Raw genomic sequence first — 21,425 nt, 5'->3', positions numbered from 1 at the left:
TCGATTCCCAGTCAGGGCAACATGTCTGGGTTGCAGGACAGTTCCCAGCAGAGGACACATGAGAGGCAACCATACATTGATATTTCTCTCCCTCTCTCTTTCCCTTCTCCTCTAAAGATTAAAAAAAAAAGATGATACCAATGGATTCCACATCCTCTAAAATTTTTATTACTCTAAAAATCAAAACAATAAAATACTTACAAATATAAGAAATAATTTTAAACTTATGAATGGTACTTTACAACAGGACTAATATTTAGAACATCACGACTTAAATATTTAATTTGGTAACATTAAAACATACACTTATGTCTTTTACAACTTTCTTCAAATATAAAAATGTATATGAAAATGTATAATCATCGAATATTCTGTTTTTTTTTCATTTGTCATTCTTATTTGAAAGCTAGAATTTGTTTTTCCTAATATAATCTGAAAGAATTTAAAAGAACAATAGCTTAAAATACAGGGGCCTTAATTAAGGGACTTGGAGGATGCAGGTGATTAAGGTTAAACTGTAAAAATACATTCTAGGTTACCAAATTAAACCAAAGAAATGACTATAGTATTAATATTAAACAGTATATATCATAATAAAAAGCTTTACCAGATATTATTAAGAAAATATTATTTTCCCTAGCTGATGGAAATGGAAAATAAGGGAACATTGGACTCATCAGCCAGTAAAGAAACTGAAATTTGGAGAGCAACATCTCAATACCATCACAGATCTTACACTGAGCAATCCTTCTTCTCAGATATCTCGCAAAACTGCACTCATTTCCCTTCCCATGTTTTGGAATGGTAAAAGGCACATATTTGTCTCAACTTTGAGAGGTGAATCAAGGAAAAAAATAAAATAAAATAAAGTACAAATGGAAAACAAGCCACATTCAGTGGGCTTGACTTGCTGTCTGAGTGATGATATTCCCTCAAAAGAACTGTGTCTACTGTCAGACTCAGAAGAACAAGTAGTCTTCCCACTTGAAACAACAGCATGAAACAGACGATCTGCTGGACTCTTCACTCATTCCTGGGACCTGGCTAACAGGGCCGGAGACAGCCTTCCCCCTTACCTGATATCTTCTTTTTTCTGATGTGGAAGGGACAGAAACCTCAGAGCTGTGCTTTGTAGCACACACTTTACAGTATTTGGAGTCAGAACTAGGCTCCAGTCTATTCCCACAAGAGGAACATGTATTTTTCTTCTCCATCTCAAATCTCAGTCAAGTGCTGGAAATGGTAGGCCGACAGAAGACAATTTGTCCATAGACTTCCTCTCTGAGCCAGAGCCAGCTAGAGAGGACACAGATCTGAATCTCCTGTTTGACACTATCTCCCCCTGTTGGCATGGAAGTATACAGCTCAGTTCCAGTAAAAGGAACTGCCATACCCAGCAAATGTTATTGGTTAATTGAGTAATAAAGAAAAACACCCTCTTGCATTAAGTGAAGACCCATTACGTAAGAAAAAGTCTATTTCCAATTGATTTCTTAAATAAAATAACTTGCTTTTTTCCTCTATAGACCTGTAGATGTCTTCTACTTTAGGAACTTGGTCTTGATATCTCTGAGAACAGACCAGACTTTTAAGCACTTTTTCAAACAAAAAAATTTGCAAACTGCTGTGCTACAAAGCTTTTCTTAAGCCAGGGCTTTTTAATTAATTTTACAGAGGTATAACTCTCCAATGCCTTAAATTCTTCAGATTCAAAGAAAAAGTATTTAGATTGTGCACAAATGATCTTTAAGGTCTCAATAAAAATTTTTTTTAATTTCCTTGCAGCAGGAATGTGTTGAATTTAACAACATACAATGAGAAGCAATAGAGCGTTTAGGATACTTAAAACCATAAATGCTTAATCTGAAAATAAGGCTTATATTTTGATAATTTGTTCTATAATTAATTGCTACGTAAATCCTTGGTTTATTCATCTAATTTTTTTAAAAAGATACTATGCAACCACTAAGTGCCAGATATATTCAGGTACTATGTATAATAGTCTTTAAAACAGATCAAAGTTCAAGAAACTTCATGGAAACAAATAAGAAAAACAGAAAACAACTGAGACCTACTACACAAAATTCTTACTCAGTGAAACTTTCCTGAGTCATGATTCTGACATATCTACTCCATTAAACCCTTTGCCCCCTTTTGCAATTCAATCCACTTAAAAAATTAAGACTTACCTCTTTGCAAAATTCCCTATTTCTCCACATTTTAATTTTGTTGTCCCTAACAACCATTCAACTTTATATCATGCCTACCAGGGAAAAGCCTTCCTTTAGATCGAGAATAACTTTATAAACTGATACATCTAATAAATATTAATAGACTACATGGGGTGGAAAGCTTCTTATGAGCCAGGCATTGTTGTAAACATTTTAGGTGGATTATCTCATTTCATATCCCCCAATAACCCTATGAGATAGATTCTAGTGAAAGCACTGGTTTACAGATGAGAAAACTGAGGCATATAATGTTTAACTAACTTGTCATGGTTACATGGCCAGTTATTGGCTAACACACAATTCAAACCCAACCAACTATTTTCCAGAATCAATGTAATTAACTATTATCCAATGCTTCTTGGGGTTAGATCCCTGCTCTATCTCACCAAACGTACTCTCTCACCAAAAGGAATCAAAGAATGTATTAGCAATTTATTAATTATGTCTTTTTGCCATCATCTGTTACATTAAAAAATAATGTGTATTGATCTTCAATATCCTTTCCTTTGATCTTATTTTTCCCTGGATCATTTAAAAAATATTATTTGGATTTTTACATCTACATAAATTTACTTATAGTTTCCTATTTTGATCTTTTATTTCCTGTATGGTTTTATCAATTTATTCTTTCAATATTCATTTACCATTTACTGGGTGCCTGGCATATAAATTCACAGGCTCATAAAATCATAGAACTTTAAATCTGGAAATAATCTTGGAGGTAAAATGAATCAAAATTAATGTTTCCAGTCAAGGAATACAAAATCAAGAGAAGTTAGATTTCTTGCTTCTTGGTCTAGTCCAGAGAAAAACTAATTCAGGTATTTCTCCTACAATCAGCTGTGCCTACTGGTTTTGCTCCTCACAGCTAGAAAACTTGGTATCATCTAGAAACCTTACTAGGCAGTCTTTCAGATCACTTATAAAGATAATAAACACAGCAGCTGTTGTATTAATGTCTTTCGGCTTCTATAACAAAGCACCACAAACTGGGTGGCTTAAGACAACAGAAATCTAGTTTCTCATACTTCTGGAAGCTAGGAGTCTGAAATCAAACTGTTGGAGGGCCATGCTCCCTCCAAGCCTTCTAGTGGAGGATTCTTTGTCTCCTGGCTTCTGCCAGTTCCAGGTAATCCTTGGCTAGTGGCAGCATAAATCCAATCTCTGCCTCTGTCTTCACATGGCTGCTCTCTTTTCTTAAAAAAACACAAATTATATTGGATTAAAGCCTATCTCCGTGATTCCCAAACTTTTTCATCTCATGGCACACACAAAGTAATCACTAAAATTCTGTACCACACACAAAAAATACATTTTTTGCCAATTTGAAGAAAAAACAGGTATAATTTTGATTCATTCACATGAGATGAAAAGCACTATTGTTGTGTTGGCTGTTATTTTTTATTGGACAAATCTAAAGGAAAAGAGGTCAGTGCCTATGACTAAATAACCATGTACTGCATGTTTTAAAAATTCTTATAGGACACCGGTTGAAAATCGCTGACCTATCCTAATGACTTCATCTTAACTTGGTTACATCTATAGACTATTTCTAAATAAGATGATATTCACAAGCACTGGGTATTAAGGTTTCAACAAGCTATGGGGGGTGGGGAATTCAATCCATAACAGATGTGATCTTTAATTTCTGAGATCTTTATATTCTTTCAGTTAAATAAATATATATTTATTCCTACCCTTTGATTTCTGATTTTTAAACCAATTCTTGGGACAAACTAGAAGTATATTTCCCATCCAATGGTGAGTTAATGTTTAAAATCTTTTGTAATGAACATTGTCAAAGTCTTTTCTAAAACCTAAATAGATTCTATATTCTATTACCTTCATATTAAAAAAACTGTAAGAATAATCAGTGAGGTGCCATTTCTTCCTTTAAAATGTTCCCTTTCCCCTAGAAATGGTCCTTTTCCCCCATCAAATATTTAAATAAAATATTTATGACATATTTGTTATTATGAATTCTAAGAGTTTGTCCAATATTCAAAAAGTATTTATTGAACCTCTTCTTTGTGGCAAGTATTGCTGAAAGCGAAGGAAATAGTTGTAAACAAAAGATCCTGTCTTCTTAAAGCTACAGTTTGGAGGGCTAGTGGGGATTATATGGGAAGAAAATAGATACTAAGTATACATATATACACATATATACAAACAAATACCATAATTAAATGAGTTAATACATATAAATACACATAGTATAGTATTTAATGCAGAGAAATGCTTAGAATAAATGTATCACACAGTGTTGGCTAACAAAACAGTACTAGGAGTAGTAGAAAAGATACTAGGAGTGAGTGTTATTTAAGAAGTAAAAAGAGGCTACAAGATAAATAATGATGGCAGACACAGAGAGGTAATAAGAGAGCCCCTTATAGCTAGAGTAGTTATAAAGATAACTCAATGGAGTGACATTTGAGCTGAAATGATGAAAAGAAGGCAGTTAGGGCTATGAAGAACTGGGAAAAGAGTATTTATTAGACAGGAAACAGAAAGGTCCTGAGATGAGAAGAAGCCTGGTGTGCTCAAAGGGCAGTAAGATTAGAAAGGCCAGACTGTGGCAGATGAGAAGGAGTGGTGGGCTGTGCTGGAGAGAGGTGGGCGGGGACAAGATCATGCAGTGGGGTTATGATAAGGAATGTATCTAGTTACACATGGGATGCCGCTGGACGGTCATAAGCAGGGTACATACAAGATCACATGAGATGACTCTCATTACTGCACAGCAAATGAAATGTAGGGAGGGCAAGGGAGCAATCCGGTAGTCTGACTGGAGTAGTCCAGGTCACAATTTATTGTATGTTTTATTAGGATAGTCACAGTGAAGATGCTGACAAGTGGTCAGACATGGGATGTATTTTAGAAGCAGCACCAAGAGAATTTGTTGATGGAATAGAAGTGAGATTCGAGAAAGTGTGAACACAAAGTTGATTTATAAGATTTTCACCTGAAATCTGACTAAAGGTGGTATCATTTACTAAGAAGTGGAATACTGTGAGAGCAGCAGATATGACAAGTTAAATTTGAGATTATCAGTCCAATTACTGAAGGAAATCATCAAATTCTAAGCCAGTCTTTAAAAACGAAGTTCACTTTAAGTGTCTTATTCATATACCTTATATATACCAGATAATACAAAGAACTTAAAAGGGTACAAATGACTAAAGCATCACTTTTACATACTGAAGAACTCTATTATAGGGGGATAACTTTTGGTAGGCATGTTAAAAATAGAAAAACTTCACATATAAATTTCAAAACTATGTGCATGTAATTTTATGTATATTTATTTATTTATTTATTGTTGTTCAAGTACAGTTGTCTCTATTCCCCCCTCCCCCACCCCAGTGCTCCCCACCTCCCTCCCTTGCTTCCACCCCACCTTGGTTTTATTGCTATGTCCTTTATACATGTTCCTGAAAACCCTTCCCCCTTTTCCCACCATTATCTCCTCCCACCTCCCCTCTGGTTACTGTCAGTTTGTTCTTAATTTCAATGTCTCTGGTTATATTTTTAAAACACAGGTGAAAAAATATCTCAATTTCAGAAAGTTGGTTTCTCTGACACTGAGCTCCACCTGCTGGTAATTTCTTAACTTTAAGATTTACACTATGAAAAATAATTTAAATATGTTAAAGTGAAATATAGCCTCAAACAAAAATGTAGTGAAAACCCATATTTAGGAGACATCATTGTAACTTTTCTTTCTTTATAGTTACCATTTATTGAGTTTAGCTATATGCCAGAAATTTTACTAAACATATTTACAAACATTACACCTCATTAATTTTCAAAATAATTCCATGAGGTTTCTATGAATTACTCCATATTTTATCAACAAGAAAATTTATCTTAGAGTGGTTGGTTGTATGACTTTCCCTACAGTCATATATTTAATAGTACAGAGGATTTCAACAAAGTTTTCTCTGACTGCCAGTCTGTTGGCTTAGCAAACAGGTAACACTGCCCAGACAGATTTTAAACTATAGTGTCACAAAATTCTGAATTTGAATCTACCACTCTGATTCTGATCAAATTCCTTGACCTCCTCAACCTTCAATGTTCTCATCCAAAAGGTAAGAATAACACCTTTCTTGCAGGACTGTTTGCCAGTAATAATATTTTATATATAAGGCATCTGGCACAAATAATGTCCCTTTTTAAAAGCATGTAATTCTGTAATATAACAATATCACACTCAAGCACATGCCATATTCAATTTTAGGTAAAATGTTCAAATTAACACTATAAGTTATTACACCCACATTATCACCCTACCAACCACACTCAAGCAGGAGTTACTTCTGCCAGACCCTGTGTATATATATTTACCTATAAATACATTTATATATAAATACATTTATTAGCACACTACCAATTAGTTTCTTTTAATGATTCTCCCTAAACGACTATTAGAGCAACCTAACACATGTGGCTTTACACTGCCTTATATTAATGGATCAAAGTAACTGTCTCCTAAAAATAAACTTTGGGGAAATTCTAAATTTTAATAGGCACTGTTTGTTCAGAAAAATCCTCCCTGCAAAATGCTGAACATGTTTCAGACAACAGCTAAGTTTTCAGCACTCTTTACTCAGCTTTAAAATATGAAGAGTGATTATACATAAAGCCAACAAAAACATCTACAAAGTGAAATTACAAATAACCAGGTAGAAAATATTGAGACATCAGTAAGTATGGTAATATATCAGAGCAAAAGTTAAAGTTTAACAATGACGAATTCCCTTTAATTATTAGTAATATTTCTTGAACCTAACAAGGGATAAGCTTTGAATAATTTGTGGGGGTTATACTTTTACAAATATATAAAATTTACTTTCATATATATTTCCAGTAATATTCAAAGAAAATATAGGTCTTCAATTTTTTTACATCAGTTAATGAATTTACTCAGTTAATGAATTCTTCTACTCTTACACATCCACCTTCAAATAAGTATAGAATACCTGCAGTAGAGAAGTCTTCCCAGGTAATACATACAATTATCCATTCCATATATAAATTGCAACTAAAAAATGGTATTAAGAGAGAACTGCTAAAGGCACATCCTGTTCCCCCATTATTCCAAGTCTAGATTATATTCTCAGATAAAATCAATTCATAGACAGATGCATTTTCAGACCTTCACAGAACTGACTTTGGTGTGTACCCTGAACTTCACTGAAGGATTCTAGACTCTGCAAGAGACAGCCTTTGAACCATCCTGCATTAGCTATAGTGATATTGTCAAGGGCACTCTCATCACAAAAGTCCATTATAAAGCCTCTAGTAGAAAATTCTATTAGCACTAAATACAGTGCAGAGCTTTGCTTCTCCTGCAATGGAACATGCTTTCTTTTCTTTAACAGTAAATGTTACATGATTTTTATCTCCCTTTTCATTTTGGCCTTTGGGAAGCTTAGAGACAAAAAATACAATAATAGCCCTAGTGTATTAACTATACATGCTATGATCTACATGGTTTTCCCCTCAGTCTTGATATCCTGTTACAACCTCTATTTTTTCCCCTTCTGATTTTATTTTCTATCTATATTTTGCTGAATTTTGTTATTATTAGCTACCTCAAATACTTTGGGGACTAAGGCAGGATATAAACTAATGAGTAAATAAACACAAGATATAAACTAGCAAATATTAAGTCTATACTAAAAGCCTTGCAATGTGAGGTTTACAGATTCCCAGACCTAACAATCTTTTTGTTGAATAATTTGAAACAAAAGTCTGCTCACCTAGAGTTGGTAACAACACGCTCCCTGCCATCTTCAGACCCCTAGCACGGTCATTCTACTGGGCCGGCTTCCTTAGAAGTGATGCAGCTGAAGGTTCAAGTATCAGCTCTTTTTCTTCTTCCTACCAATCAGTTGAAAGATTCTACAGAAAACTGGAAGGACACTTGTGTCCTTTGGTGTTTTAGCTTCTAATTCCAAATCACACTGTACAGTTGCTCAGCAAGAAGTCAAAACTAGCTGGCTGTGACTATGACATTGGGATATGGGAAAGAGGCAACATTCCTGCAGAACACTCAAGAAGCCGCTACAGAATAGCAGACAAAAGTTAAGTTAGGCTTTCAAATTCCTACAGAGAACAAAAAAAACAGTGTTTTTCCCAGTATGACTAGTTCATGTTTGTTTTACTTCTCATATACCAAATATCCTAAGTATGTGCACAAATTACTCCATCACCTTAAAAACTGGTGTACCTTTCAAAATAGATACAATTATAATTTAATTCCCCAGCATGATTTTCAAACTTATGATGAGCAACCACTACATTAAAATGAGACCTCTAAATTGTACGTTGTCATCAAATGCTAGAAAGTATATAGGTACTAATTTCTCTTGGTGAGTTAAGCAGCTAGTGAAAAGTCAGAATCAATATGTTTGTATAGCATATCTATATCATTATAATGTTCTTTAAAACACAGAAGAGAAATCTCATGGATTTCCATTACTATCAAGAGACTGGCAAAAAAAAAAAAACCCTTTCTGATTAAATACATTCTTAATACACTAAGACAATTTTTAAATAAAAGATAATAATGTAAAATACTCATTGTATCATACTAGAAATTGCTACCTGATCAAAATGTAGAACCCCATGTTCAATTAATTGTTATTAGTTTTTTAATTTTAATTAATTTATTTTTAGAGAGAGGGGGAAAGATGAAGAGAGGAAGAGAAACATGGATGTGGAAGAGGAACATCCATTGGTTGCCTATGTCATACGCGTCCCATCCAGGGACTGAACCCGCGTCCCAGGCATGTGCTCTGACTGGGACTAGAATCGGAACCTTTTACTACAGGATGATACCCAACCGACTGAGCTACACTGGTCAGGGGTAATTATTACTAGTTTAAATTCAGAAATTAAATCCTTAAAAACATGATCAAATATAATATGAAACTGATTACAGTTACAGAAAACACATATATAACTCTATTATGCACAAAGGGAAGATGAAAAAGGAAGAGTACGAGTTTTCAAGATGGTTTGAATTTCTCCTTCTAATATTCAACCATGAGTGAACATGACAGAGTTATCTATCTAGCAATTTTCTTTTCTAATAATACTTCTGCACTGGAGACTAATAAATGGCAAAGACTATGAATATTTTATGTCATAAAATTGAAAAATGCTTACAATATCAAAAAGTAATTATTATAGGTGTCTATAATAATTAACACTGCTAACATAAATTATATCTAAATACTCATGGCATTACTAACATTGATGCAACTGTAAATTGCTCCAATGTTAGCAAATTGAAGTAACTGTATATATAATACAAGTCTATATTCATCCATATTGTAGACCGACAGATGCCACAATAAATTATATTTCAGATTTCTGTTCAGAGGGATAAATTATTAGGATAAACATCAACTTTTTCTATTTTATTTTTTCTTATTAAATACCATCCAATAAAAGCCTTTTAGAATCAATAACCTAATCTGGTGATAATCAAATAATTAGATAAAAACAAATTTTCTTAAAGGATTATATTTGGCCCTTGACCTAAAACTATCTGAACTACAAATTGTATCCATGTCTTAGATTTCACTGAAATATGAAGCAAAAGTTTTGACACTCCTAAATTAGCTTGAATCAGTAAATATTTTTTTACTTTAAATTCACATACTCACCTCTGATATCTTTTCCCTATCTCCTTTCTGATTTAATTTTACCTACCTTCTTGTTTCTGTATTTTGTTTTCTCTACCATCCTTTACCTTTCATCTTCTTCACCTTTATTTTTCTTCCTCCCACCCCTGTTTCTCCTGCTATCTTTCTTCTGTCCTTCCCTTATCATATCTCCCACTTTTTCCTCTTTCTTGATTCTCCTTAATGACCTTAGAGGCAAAGAGCTGGGAGGAAAGAAAAAAATTCCCTCCAAACCCAAATCTTAATTAGTACCACATAATTTATTCTCTGACCAAAAACACAAAAGACTTTTGTGGGATAAGAACAATGTTCCGGTTTCATAAAGATTGTTATCTAATAGGAAGAAAAAGAAACAAGAACCATTTAAACCGCCAGAGTTTCAGAATGTGACTATGTGAAACAGCTAAGATTTTAATGACTCGTAAATTACCTAAACTTCTCAAAAGACAACTAAAGCTTTTTCTTTTTTTGTTTAAGAATTTTGTTTATGTATTTTTAGAGAGAGGGAATGGGCAGAAGAGAGAAAGAGAAACATCAATGTGTGGCTGACCCTCACACACCCCCTACTGGGGACCTGGTCTGCAACCCAAGCATGTGCCCCGACTGGGATTCGAACCAGCAACCCTTTGGTTTGCAGGCTGGCACTCAATCCATTGAGCCATGCCAACCAGGGCTTAAAGCTTTTTCTTATCAACTGAATTCCACTTGACTCAGCCTCATCACACCTAGCAATCCCATTCTTAGTTCTTTGGTCACTGATTTCCAAAACAAGCCATCATTCATAGTCCCTATACTACTCCATTTCAGCTACCTCCCAGGTTACCTGCCCATCACACGTCCTCCTTGCAGGTGGAAAAAACTAAGCCCAGTTGTTTCCACCTGCAGCCTCCCAGCATTCCTGGCTATAGTACAGAAAAGACGTCAGACTGAGAATTTAGGTTCAAGTCACAGAGTTTTCATTTAATATCCATGGGTTTACTGTCCCCTTTGATCCTCTTTCAAAAATATTTGCAAAGCATGCCTTATGTTCCAGGGTAAGAACCAAGAATAATTTATTATCTTCAGGAAGTCCATAATCTAGTAATTTGAATAGACTGTGATGGATGAACACCACAGAGTGGCCGGCGGGACACAGAAATTATAAGAGATGAGATATTTATAACAATAGCATAAATGAAGCTGGGGCATTTTCATTCTCAATGCTCTCATCTACTGGTCTCTCAGACATGCTCTATCTATTAAGGTATTTGCAAGTGGTTTGTGATATTTTTTTTCTTTCCAGCTCAATCCCTAACATTATCATGGCTGATTTGTATACCCAAGGCATCAGAGTTCCTTGGATATCTTCATCTCCAAAAATGCTCATTCATGCTCAACTTTAGCATCAAATCTGCCATTCATAACTTGGGACTTAATAGTCAGAATTGCTTCATTTGAAAATTTCAGACCACACTCAGTAGCTTCTTATAAACCTCTTACTAATTTACTCCAACTACACTTGATTCTTAAATTACATTGGTACACTAAGCCCTAAACTATTCCAAGATTATTCTCCAGGAATGCACTCTTTATATCTTCCTTTTTCTTTTTTTTCTCTTTCTTCCACAGGGAAATATAATCAGATTTGTTCTGATTTGGAGGCCACAGTAGTTGATGATAGACAAGTTAAATAACTTATTACTTTCTAATTGCATTTTTAGTCATTATTTTCATTACTATTGGGAATTAACATTTTTTCATGTTTTTATTAAAGTTTATACTCCCTCTAATTGTACATTCTTTATTCATGTTCTTTGCCCACTTTTAATTGGTGCATTACTTTTTTATAATTTGGATGATTCACTTAAATATTTAAAAACATTAATCCCTTGTCATACATTCAACACATATTATTCCCAGATTTTATTCTGCAATTTAATTGTTTTCCAACATAAAATATTATTCAGTTATATTTTCTTTAGTTGTTTTGCAGCTGCATTTTTTATATTTGTGTAATAAATCTGAAATTTATTTTTATGTAGCATAAGATTAAGATATAAATTGATATTTATCAAGCATATAAAATAATCCTTTGTTTTCATTAAAACTGTTATATTCTTATATTAAGATTATATTTATACACACACACACAGAACGAAAGGAGAGGGAGGGGAGAGACAGACAGGGAGAGAGGGGAAATGAATGCTAGTTTCTTTGGCCTCAGTATCCTCTATCAATCTACCAACATTCTGATTTCGTATGTTTTAAACACCATAAACTTCAAGCTGTTCAAATGTTGGGTTTCTAACATCATCAATATAACAACCTAAATTCCAGTTTCAAAATGAAGGCAGATTAAAGAATCTGAAAAGTTATTTATATTATTGTAGTCCTCTCAAACCTGCCACATAAATATATAGTAGTGTAACTGATTCTTTTTTATTGAGTTGTGTTTCCTTCCAAGAATGAAATGATTTTTTAAGCAATTTTGAGAACTTATCTAAAAGAATTAGCCTCCATTTTAAAACATTTCTGGCCCTGGCTGGTGTGGCTCAGTGAACTGAGGGCTGGCCTGTGAACCAAAGAATCACCAGTTCGATTCCCAGGCAGGGCACATGCCTGGGTTGCAGGCCAGGTCCTCAGTAGGGGGCCTTTGGGAGGGGGCATGCAAAAGGCAGCCACACATAGATTTTTCTCTTCCTCTCTTCCTCCCTTTCCCTCCTCTAAAAATAAACAAACAACATCTTTAATAAAATAAGAGATCTCTGGATATATTCTGACAGAGAAAACTTTTCCTTAGTGTAAGATTTTATCATTCATCTGATATTTGAATGGTAAACCAATTACTTTAAAAATTAACAGTTGGGTCAATCTTTTAAAATATTAACACTAGGAAATAATTGTCTTCAGAATACTATAATAAAAGAAAATTTATTAGGATTTAAAATTCTTTCATTAGCAACCAAATGAATATTTCCTATTCACTTTATGAAATCTTTCAACTAAAGAAATTAATATAACATAAAAATAATTTTCCAAATTTAAGACAAAAGACTAGAGATAAAAATATATAAATCCTCTCTTTATTCAAGGTCAAATATCTACTCACAAGTCAAGCCAAAAGATAAAAGTATTTCACACATAAATTTTAAGACAAACACTACTCAGTTTTATAGAAAAATTAGTTTATAAATTAGAAAGGCTAGAATAACTTCTTTCTGATTGAAAAAAATTAATTTTTAAAAAAATTGTAAAGGAATATTCTTTTATATGCCAAATAGTTGCTTTTTAATTGATTTATTTTAACTAGCGTAAGAAACAAAAACAAAACTATATAAAAAAGTATTATATTAATTTATCAATAAAAATTTTAGCAATCTCATTATTCACATTATGAAAAAGTAGCCATGTATCTAAATATCTTTTATCCTTCTTCAGATTGATTATATTTCTCCTATGTCTTTTCAAACACTATATCTGTACAAACCTACAATTTAATAGTCTAAAGTTTTTTTAACTTTATTAACATAGAATAAATGCCCATTAACTATCAGTTAAGTAAACACTTAATTCACAGAAAAGAAATCTAATTAGTGTGTAAATAATAATGATTTCCCTGGAAATCTAGTGTGTAAATAATATTAAAATTGTTAATAAATTAAAATGTTTTATTATATTTAACAGTTTTGAGAGAATTACATGACTCATTGAACTTCTCTGCTTTCATGTTCCATCTGTATCTTGAGTGGTATTCCAGTATTACCAATTTCCTTGGAACTGTAGATTTGGAATTCATCAATTAATAGTTAAATCATGATTGATAGAAGGAAAATAATTCAAACAGATACAAAGAAAAGAAAAGGACTGAAGGTCAAGGGCTAAGGGCTAAAGCTTGAAAGTATTAATGATCAGTTTCACCATAGCACTTAACTGTGGTGTTTTCTTACTAATCAATTGTTTTGTGTTTTTTAATGTTTTTTATTTTAATTGTTGTTCAAGTACCATTTTCTGTCTTTTACTCCCATCCCAGCCCACCCACCGAGCCCTGTACCCCCTCCCATTTCCACCCACCCTTAGTTTTTGTCCACGTGTCTTTTATACTTGGTTCCTGTAAACCCTTCTCCTTTTCCCCTCTCCCATCTGGACACTGTCAGCCTGTTCTCTATTTCAGTGTCTTTGGTTATATTTTGCTTGTTTGATTGTTTTGTTGTTTAGGTTCCTGTTAAAGGTGAGATTATGTGGTATTTGTCTTTTACCATCTGGCTTATTTCCCTTAGCATAATGCTTTCCAGTTCTATCCATGCTTTTGCAAAGGGTAGGAGCTCCTTCTTTCTTTGTGCTTCATAGAATTCCATTGTGTAAATGTACCAGAGTTTTTGGATCCATTCATTTATTGATGGGTACCTAGGTTGCTTCCAGCACTTGGCTATTGTAAATTTTGCTGCTATGAACATTGGGGTGCATGGGTTCTTGTTAATCGATTGTTGATTGCACTTTTCTCCCTGCTGAATGCAAATTCATGAGTACAAAGACTGTGCCTATTATTCCAGGATGTCTCCATCCATGGCACACAATAGCCATAGAAGTCAGGTAATTGTATTTATAAGGCAGAAGAGCAAAGAGGAGAAATGGACACCTGAGGTAGAAGAGGCAGAAGAGGAAACAAATGGAGAGGAGAGGGGAGAGGAAAGGGACAAAAGCCAAATGTGTACAAAGCACTTTCCTAAGGATATATCTGGGGCTCAATAATGTGACTTTGCCCTTGCATTCATTCATTTAGTCCTGATAACAATTCTGTGAAGTACAGATTACCACATTTTACAGGTGAAGGAAAAAAATCACCAAAAGGCAATTATCCAGAATTATTTGACTCATATTCCCACATTTTCCCCACCCCACCCTGCCACAAAAAAGAGAGCATTTAAATAATACTGGGAGAAAGGGATCAATAGGATATAAAGAAAAACAGGCTTCAACTGAATGAATGAATAAAATAATGGTATGACATAATTAAAAACAAGGAGATTTATTTTTAAAAGGCAATATGAATACTAAAATCTGCTAATTAAATTGTCCACAACTGCAAACTTAGAAGAAAAATGTTTTTTAGAAATGAAGAATCATAATCTCATAACATTTAGAATTTTTTTCTTTCATTCAAACTTTAAAAGAAACTGGCATTAAATAACATGATTTTAAGTAATAACTAAGTTGTGCAAATTTGTTTTTAATTTTTTAAAGATTTTATTTATTTTTCTTTACAGGGGAAGGGAAGGAGAGAGGGAGAGAAATATCAATGTATGGTTGCCTCTGGTGTGTCCCCTGTCGGGAACTGGCCTGCAACCTAGGCATGTGCCCTGACTGGGAATCAAACCGCAATCGTCCGGTTCGCAGGCCTGCGCTCAATCCACCGAGCTACACCAGCCAGGGCTATGCAAAATTTTTAATACAAATTTTGATACTGTAAGAGAAGGAAAAAGTGTGAGTTTTGGGTCGTTAAATTACACTAAAAATTTCCCTGAAAAATTTGCTGGCCAACTCTATTGCAGTCAACAATACATAAGTCGTAAGTTACTTTTATAATAGTTGGTTTTAAAATATTCTTAATATATTATGGTAAAGGACAACAAATATTTGATACTCAAATACAGAGTAGATTCCAAACATACCTATCACCTAAAAATTAACAACATACATTTAAAAATATTTATGTTTAATGAAAAGAATATCAAGAGTAAGGAATAAAGATTAGCAGAGAAATAAGCACACATATAAAATCATTATCATTTCTGTGACAATCAAATATCAGCTGTATAAAAGACAATAATAGTTTACTAAGTGGCAGGCACTGTTCTATGTGCTTTAAATGTGCAAACTTAACTATCCCTAACAGCAATCCCAAGAATGTTCCATTCTAATGCATTCAGTGCTTCTAGAAAGTTACCTCTGAGGGAGGCAATTGAGGGACTAAGGGATATTTACACCCTTGTACATGTACACGTACTACCTATTTAGAGAAATTAATTAAGGCCCTGCCTTTACAAATAAGAAATACATGAGATAATCCTGCAAAAAAACCTAAAATTCATACTTAAGGACTCAATTAATATCTACTAATTACATTCATGTGATCTAAGTTACATTAGAAAAAATGAAATGGAATTTTACGTTTTAACAGTACCCTATATTGTACAAAATATGTTTACACACATTATCTTATTTCAGTGTCATAGAAATCCTGGCAGATGAGGTGATCATACATTCCTTTAAAAAATTACGAAACAGTTGGTTCAAAGCATATGCTTTTATAATATAAAATAACTAAGTTACTTGGGGTGAAAAGGAAGTCCAATTCCTCAATTCAACAGATACTGATGGAAAACTTACATTCTTACAACTAGGCAGCTAAAAGAAAACATGAAGGAAAATGATGTTTTTAAATAAACAAATAAAATGAATAGGAACGTCAACCAATGTTGACTCAGGGATCAGAAAATTCTGGTATTTCTATCATCATCCAAGGCAGCTAACGAAGAGTTCATCCTCCCGATTTACCCCAGAAGGTATATTTTTCTTCCCTGCCAAGATAGAACTGCAGCCGAAGAGAAAATAATCCTTGGGTTTATAGAGTACTGAAGCAACCCAAAATGCCTTCAGAATTATTAGCACATTTATCCCATCAATAACCCAATTACATAAGAAAGGGTTTATTTTCTAATTTCAGCACTTCCCAAAGTGTGATCCATTGTATGGTTGTCCCTTCAGCACTCTTCGCGGAAAAGGGTTTAGGCCAATATTTCCAAAGACACTGTATTCCGTGTTATATTTCCCCTGTTGGGCATTTGATATTAAAAGTTTAGAAAATTACTGTAGTCCATACAATTGTTTTGCCTTAACCCAGCATGTACCAAATTACTTCCCTGTAAAACACTTCAAAGACACCAAATTCTTTTGAATTTCCATTCTACCACCTCGCTGGCCTCCCCTTCTCAGTTTCTTGGTGATTCCTTCCCTCCTAGACCTGTAACGTGAAGGGCTGCTGAGTTCTCTTTGTTTCTTTCCTTCTCTATCTATCCTCTTTCATTTGGTGACAGTCAAATGATTTTAAATACCATCTGATGCCTACAATTTGAAATTTATAGCTCTAGTTCAAATCATGCTCCTGAATTCCAGGCCCAAATACTTGTTTTTATGAAAGACAAGTCTTGTTCTTCCTCATCAAAGCTGCTCTATTCATGCACTTGAAACAAATTCCATTCTTCTAATGTCCCTGCTAAAAACCTTAAAGAAATCCTTGACTTTTCTCTCTTTTACACCATCCACAGGAAATGTCATGTGCTCAACCTTCAAAATACATCCAGAAGCTGAAAAGTTCATGCCACTTCTGTGCCATTATCCTTGATCAAAGCATCATTTTCTATTGCCTGGGTTAGCATTTTTCCATCTTTGTCCCCCTTAAGTATATTCTCAACACAATTACAGTGATCCATTTAAATAAAAACTCAGAGCATGTCATTCCTCTGTCATAACCTCCTCCTCAACCCAAAGACTTCCCATTTCACAAAAGGAACAGCCAAAATCCTTAATTAGAGTCTGCAAGGCCCTGAGATCTGTTCCCCATTACTTCTCTAATGGCATCCCTGTATTTTCAGCTTCCCCTCCACTCAGACCTTCTTACCGTACCTTGAACAGTCCAAATATGTTCCTGTCTTATATAGTCTTTGCAAGGAATGTACCCTCTGACTAGAATGTTCCTTCCCCAGAAATTAAGTAGCTTAATAGCTCCCTGTTTCAAGTCTTTGTTTAAATATCACATTCTCAATAATGCTTACTTATCTGGACTTTCATTTAAGACTGTGTCCCAACCTCTGACCCAGTAGACCCCCACCCCTCTACCCTGCTCTGTTCCTACACCTTGGCATTTATTATCTCCCATTATAAATAATTATTATGTGATACTTAATATTTATCAATTTCTCCTTCATATTTTGGCCAAAATTAGACATGATGAAAAAAGACACCATTAGAAGCAAAATTCTTCATGACAGAGATGATTATATTACCTGCTGTGAAAAATTTTTAAAGGTGTCTGTGAATTAATAGATGGGCCTTAGTTTTCATCAAATTACATTGCCAAAATAAACATCAATTCATCTATTAACCTGGCTATGTAATCTGAACTCTGATTACACTTCAGAACCATCTTGGAATTTTTATAAGAATACACAATCTAGGGCCCACTCATTTTCACTGGTATAAGTTCTTTAAGGCACTATAGTTCCATAGAAGAATTCACCCCTGAAAAATTCGTATTTTGGCTAATTCTGCCATTAATGAGGATCATGTGGAAGAGTTAACTGTCTCTCTACTCTTCATAACATTTAAGCCAGTTTTCACTGTTTTCCATCACATAATAATTTGATTTTTTAGTTCTTACAATTCTTACAATATTCAACTAAATTTCCTTGTTGAAATTTTACACCACTTGAGAAAGAAATTTATAAAAAACATGAATTTGCTTATGTTAATTTCAGGCTTTTTAAAAACTATTATTCATAAAATAATGCTTAATTATGCAAAAAGTTATATAGACTCCTTATATAGACTTATATAGACTCCTGTATAAGTGAAGTTTTATTAAGTTTTGAAAACTATGCATCACAAATATTTCTGCTTGTTTTATAAAATACTCTGTAAAACCACATCAACTGTCATCAATTTGAGGAATGACTTAATTATAAAATGTTATTTTATTACTTTAAACTACATACAGTTATATCTCAGAACTCATCTTTAACACGTTCTGGAACTCATGACAAGTGCCAAACCTGATGAGTACCAAACACAAACGCAAGGAGTTATAAAGCATTTTTCTTTTGCAGTGTGGCATCGTGACTCATACAAGTTCTAGCGAATGCGATGGAGTTCAGAGCAAGTGCCAAGTGCTGAAACATTTTTTTCTCATCAAAATACAAATAGATAGTTTGATGAATTCTGAAGCCGATAAGTACCAAGGTATAACTGTATGTTATATCATTCCTTTGTAATTGCCTTAAAGAATTATTCGAGTCACTGCTTCAATGAATAGATGATATATTTATAATTAGATTTTCAACTATTTAAAATAAATTCAGTAAAGTGAAATATATTACATCACTTTGTAAGAATTTACAAAGTATTATCACTATTGAATCAATCGTTTTAAGAGAAAAATGTGAAAGTGTCAGAAAGTATATACAGTTTGAAATGTATATAGAGTTTAAACTTCGTTATACATTCTCTCTGGAACATTATTTATTTATTTGTTTAAAAAGCTTCTGCTCAATGATTATAAAAGATAAAAAAGCCTAAATGATCATGAGTTCTAATAAATAAGAATTAATGAACTAGTATATTTTATTTTATTTTTAAAAAATTTTCTTTATTTTTAGACAGAGGGGAAGGGATAGAGAAAGAGAGGGAGAGAAACATCATCGTGTGGTAGCCTCTCATGCGCTGCTTACTGGGGACCTGGCCTGCAACCCAGGCATGTGCCCTGACTGGGAATCAAACTGGTAACCCTTTGGTTTGCTGGTGGGAGCTCAATCCACTGCGTCACACCAGTCAGGGAAACTAGTATACTTTAAATGTCAAAATGAAGTTTTTAGTTGTAGTTATCAAATGGAGATATGCTACACGTACTAACTTTAATGATGTCTTTTTTCTATCATAATAACAATGCCAACAGGGGATCATATGCACACAGAATTACTAAAAATAAGTTAGATTGCCAGTTTTAACCTATCTGCCTCTAAATCAAGCTATAAAGTAACCAATTTTTCAACACTCACATGGAGACAAAGAAATATTATCAAAAAACCGAAACATTTACTAATTAAGGTTTTCAAAAACAAAGTAAATGAAAAAACTTCAGAAGTTTCTCTGAAGGAATGCACATGCCAGACAGTTATCCAGGATCATAAAGCAAGAATAGAACTCCAGTAGGGTCTCTTTATCTGACAGGACAGTAAAGGAGAGCAAAGAATTATAATTAATAATTCACAATATAATGTAAAGATTACTATGACACAGTTAATAACAAAAATAGCAATAATCAATATTTTAGAGACTTCATATTCATTTCCACGTTTATCACATTTTCAAAAACATTTTATTTTCCTATGAGACATCTGGCTGTTTAACACTCAAACTACACTACTCAGAACCACAAACACTATGTTATTAAATATTAACTATAACATCTGTGATGGTTCTGAATATAGACTGCATCCAGCTACCGACATAAAAAGCCAAGGAATATAGCTCAGGCTTTTTCAACCTTGGCATTACTGACATTTTGGGTCAATTTTTTGTTGGGCATGTGAAGGGTAGGGCTGTCCTGTGCATTGTAGGATGTTTAGCAGCATCACCAGAGTCTACCTACTAAATAATAACAGCAATTACTATCTGTGAAAATCAAAAATGTCTTGAAAGACTACCAAATATCTCCAGGGTGAGGGGAATAAAACTGCCCTTGGTGAAAACCACCAACATAAGATGAAAGGAAGAAAGGAATGAAGGGAGAGAGGGAAAGCGTTTTTGTACTAGGCATTCTTAAACAGTTAATAAAGCTATATAAAATAAGTTTAATTTCTACTTGGTGAACTTAAATGTGTTTATTGTAGTTTAAATATATTTGTAAGAAAAAAACCTTACTGTGAAAACACAGATAGATAAGATTCTGCTGTTCTTAAAAAGAAAAAATTAACAATAAATAACTTTCTCCTTATTTCTTACTTCTATCTTAAGAATAATACCCTACCTTCCTGCTGTCTCCCAGGAATAAAAACAACTGCAGTCTTTGTTTTCAGTTTTGAAGGCAAGAGAAGAGCTTTTTCCTCTGACTCTATAGGTGGTTCCTGAAAGTGCTCTCCAAATGACCTGAAGGTGACTGACAAGTCTATTTTGCATTTACAAACAAGTTTAATAGGACCTGCATATTAACAAGAGTAACAATTTGTTATAGTAAACCAGAATCAACTTTTGTATTCACTTATTACCTATATACTGCTCCTTCAGGCTTCTTGTTTGATTACTCTTTGGCTTACCATAGATGTAACTGACCGTGCATCTTCTTCATAATTTATTACTGGAGGTGGCTCTTTTCCATCATTTTCTTGCACTTTTTGCTCTAGTAATTCTTTTTGTGCTGTAAACTTTTCCTCAGTGCACCTCAGCTGCTGCACTGACTGTTTCAGCTCTTCAAGTGTCTGTTTTTGGCTTATCAAAAGCACAATACTAAAAAAGAACACATTAAATATTAATTATCTTGACTTCTTTAAGAAATACAGACTTTAAAGAAACCCAAAAATGTTCTGTTTTCAACTTTGTGAGTCCTACTAAATCAGAAGAATTATAAAACTAAACAGATTTTGAATCCTCAGAGTAGTTATTAAATGCAAGTGTTAACAAAATAAAGGAAAATATTTGGAAGCAAAAACCAAATTCAAGATGCTTTCAAATATATTTTGATCTATGG

The 21,425-nt window shown here is 33.6% G+C and overlaps 1 protein-coding gene across 5 annotated transcripts in view; it reads right to left on the bottom strand.

Moving 5' to 3' along the window:
* The window catches only part of FER (FER tyrosine kinase), a 397,214-nt gene that overhangs the window by 238,669 nt on the left and 137,120 nt on the right, over positions 1 to 21,425 (bottom strand). For 4 of the 5 annotated variants that reach the window (XM_037032386.1, XM_037032384.1, XM_037032383.1 and 1 more), the window contains one exon: positions 20,995 to 21,184. In XM_037032386.1, coding sequence (XP_036888281.1) covers positions 20,995 to 21,184 — 190 coding nt within the window. Of the gene's footprint in view, positions 1 to 20,707; positions 20,880 to 20,994; positions 21,185 to 21,425 lie in introns of those variants that run through there. The other variant, XM_037032387.1, reaches the window with a different exon arrangement.

The sequence above is a fragment of the Sturnira hondurensis genome, unplaced genomic scaffold (genome assembly GCF_014824575.4).
Source record: "Sturnira hondurensis isolate 20B ecotype Veracruz unplaced genomic scaffold, ASM1482457v3 Scaffold0021354, whole genome shotgun sequence".
In the NCBI taxonomy this organism is placed as follows: domain Eukaryota; kingdom Metazoa; phylum Chordata; class Mammalia; order Chiroptera; family Phyllostomidae; genus Sturnira; species Sturnira hondurensis.
The sequence above is the reverse complement of the archived record's forward strand: the minus strand, read 5'-3'. Positions and strand labels throughout refer to the sequence as shown.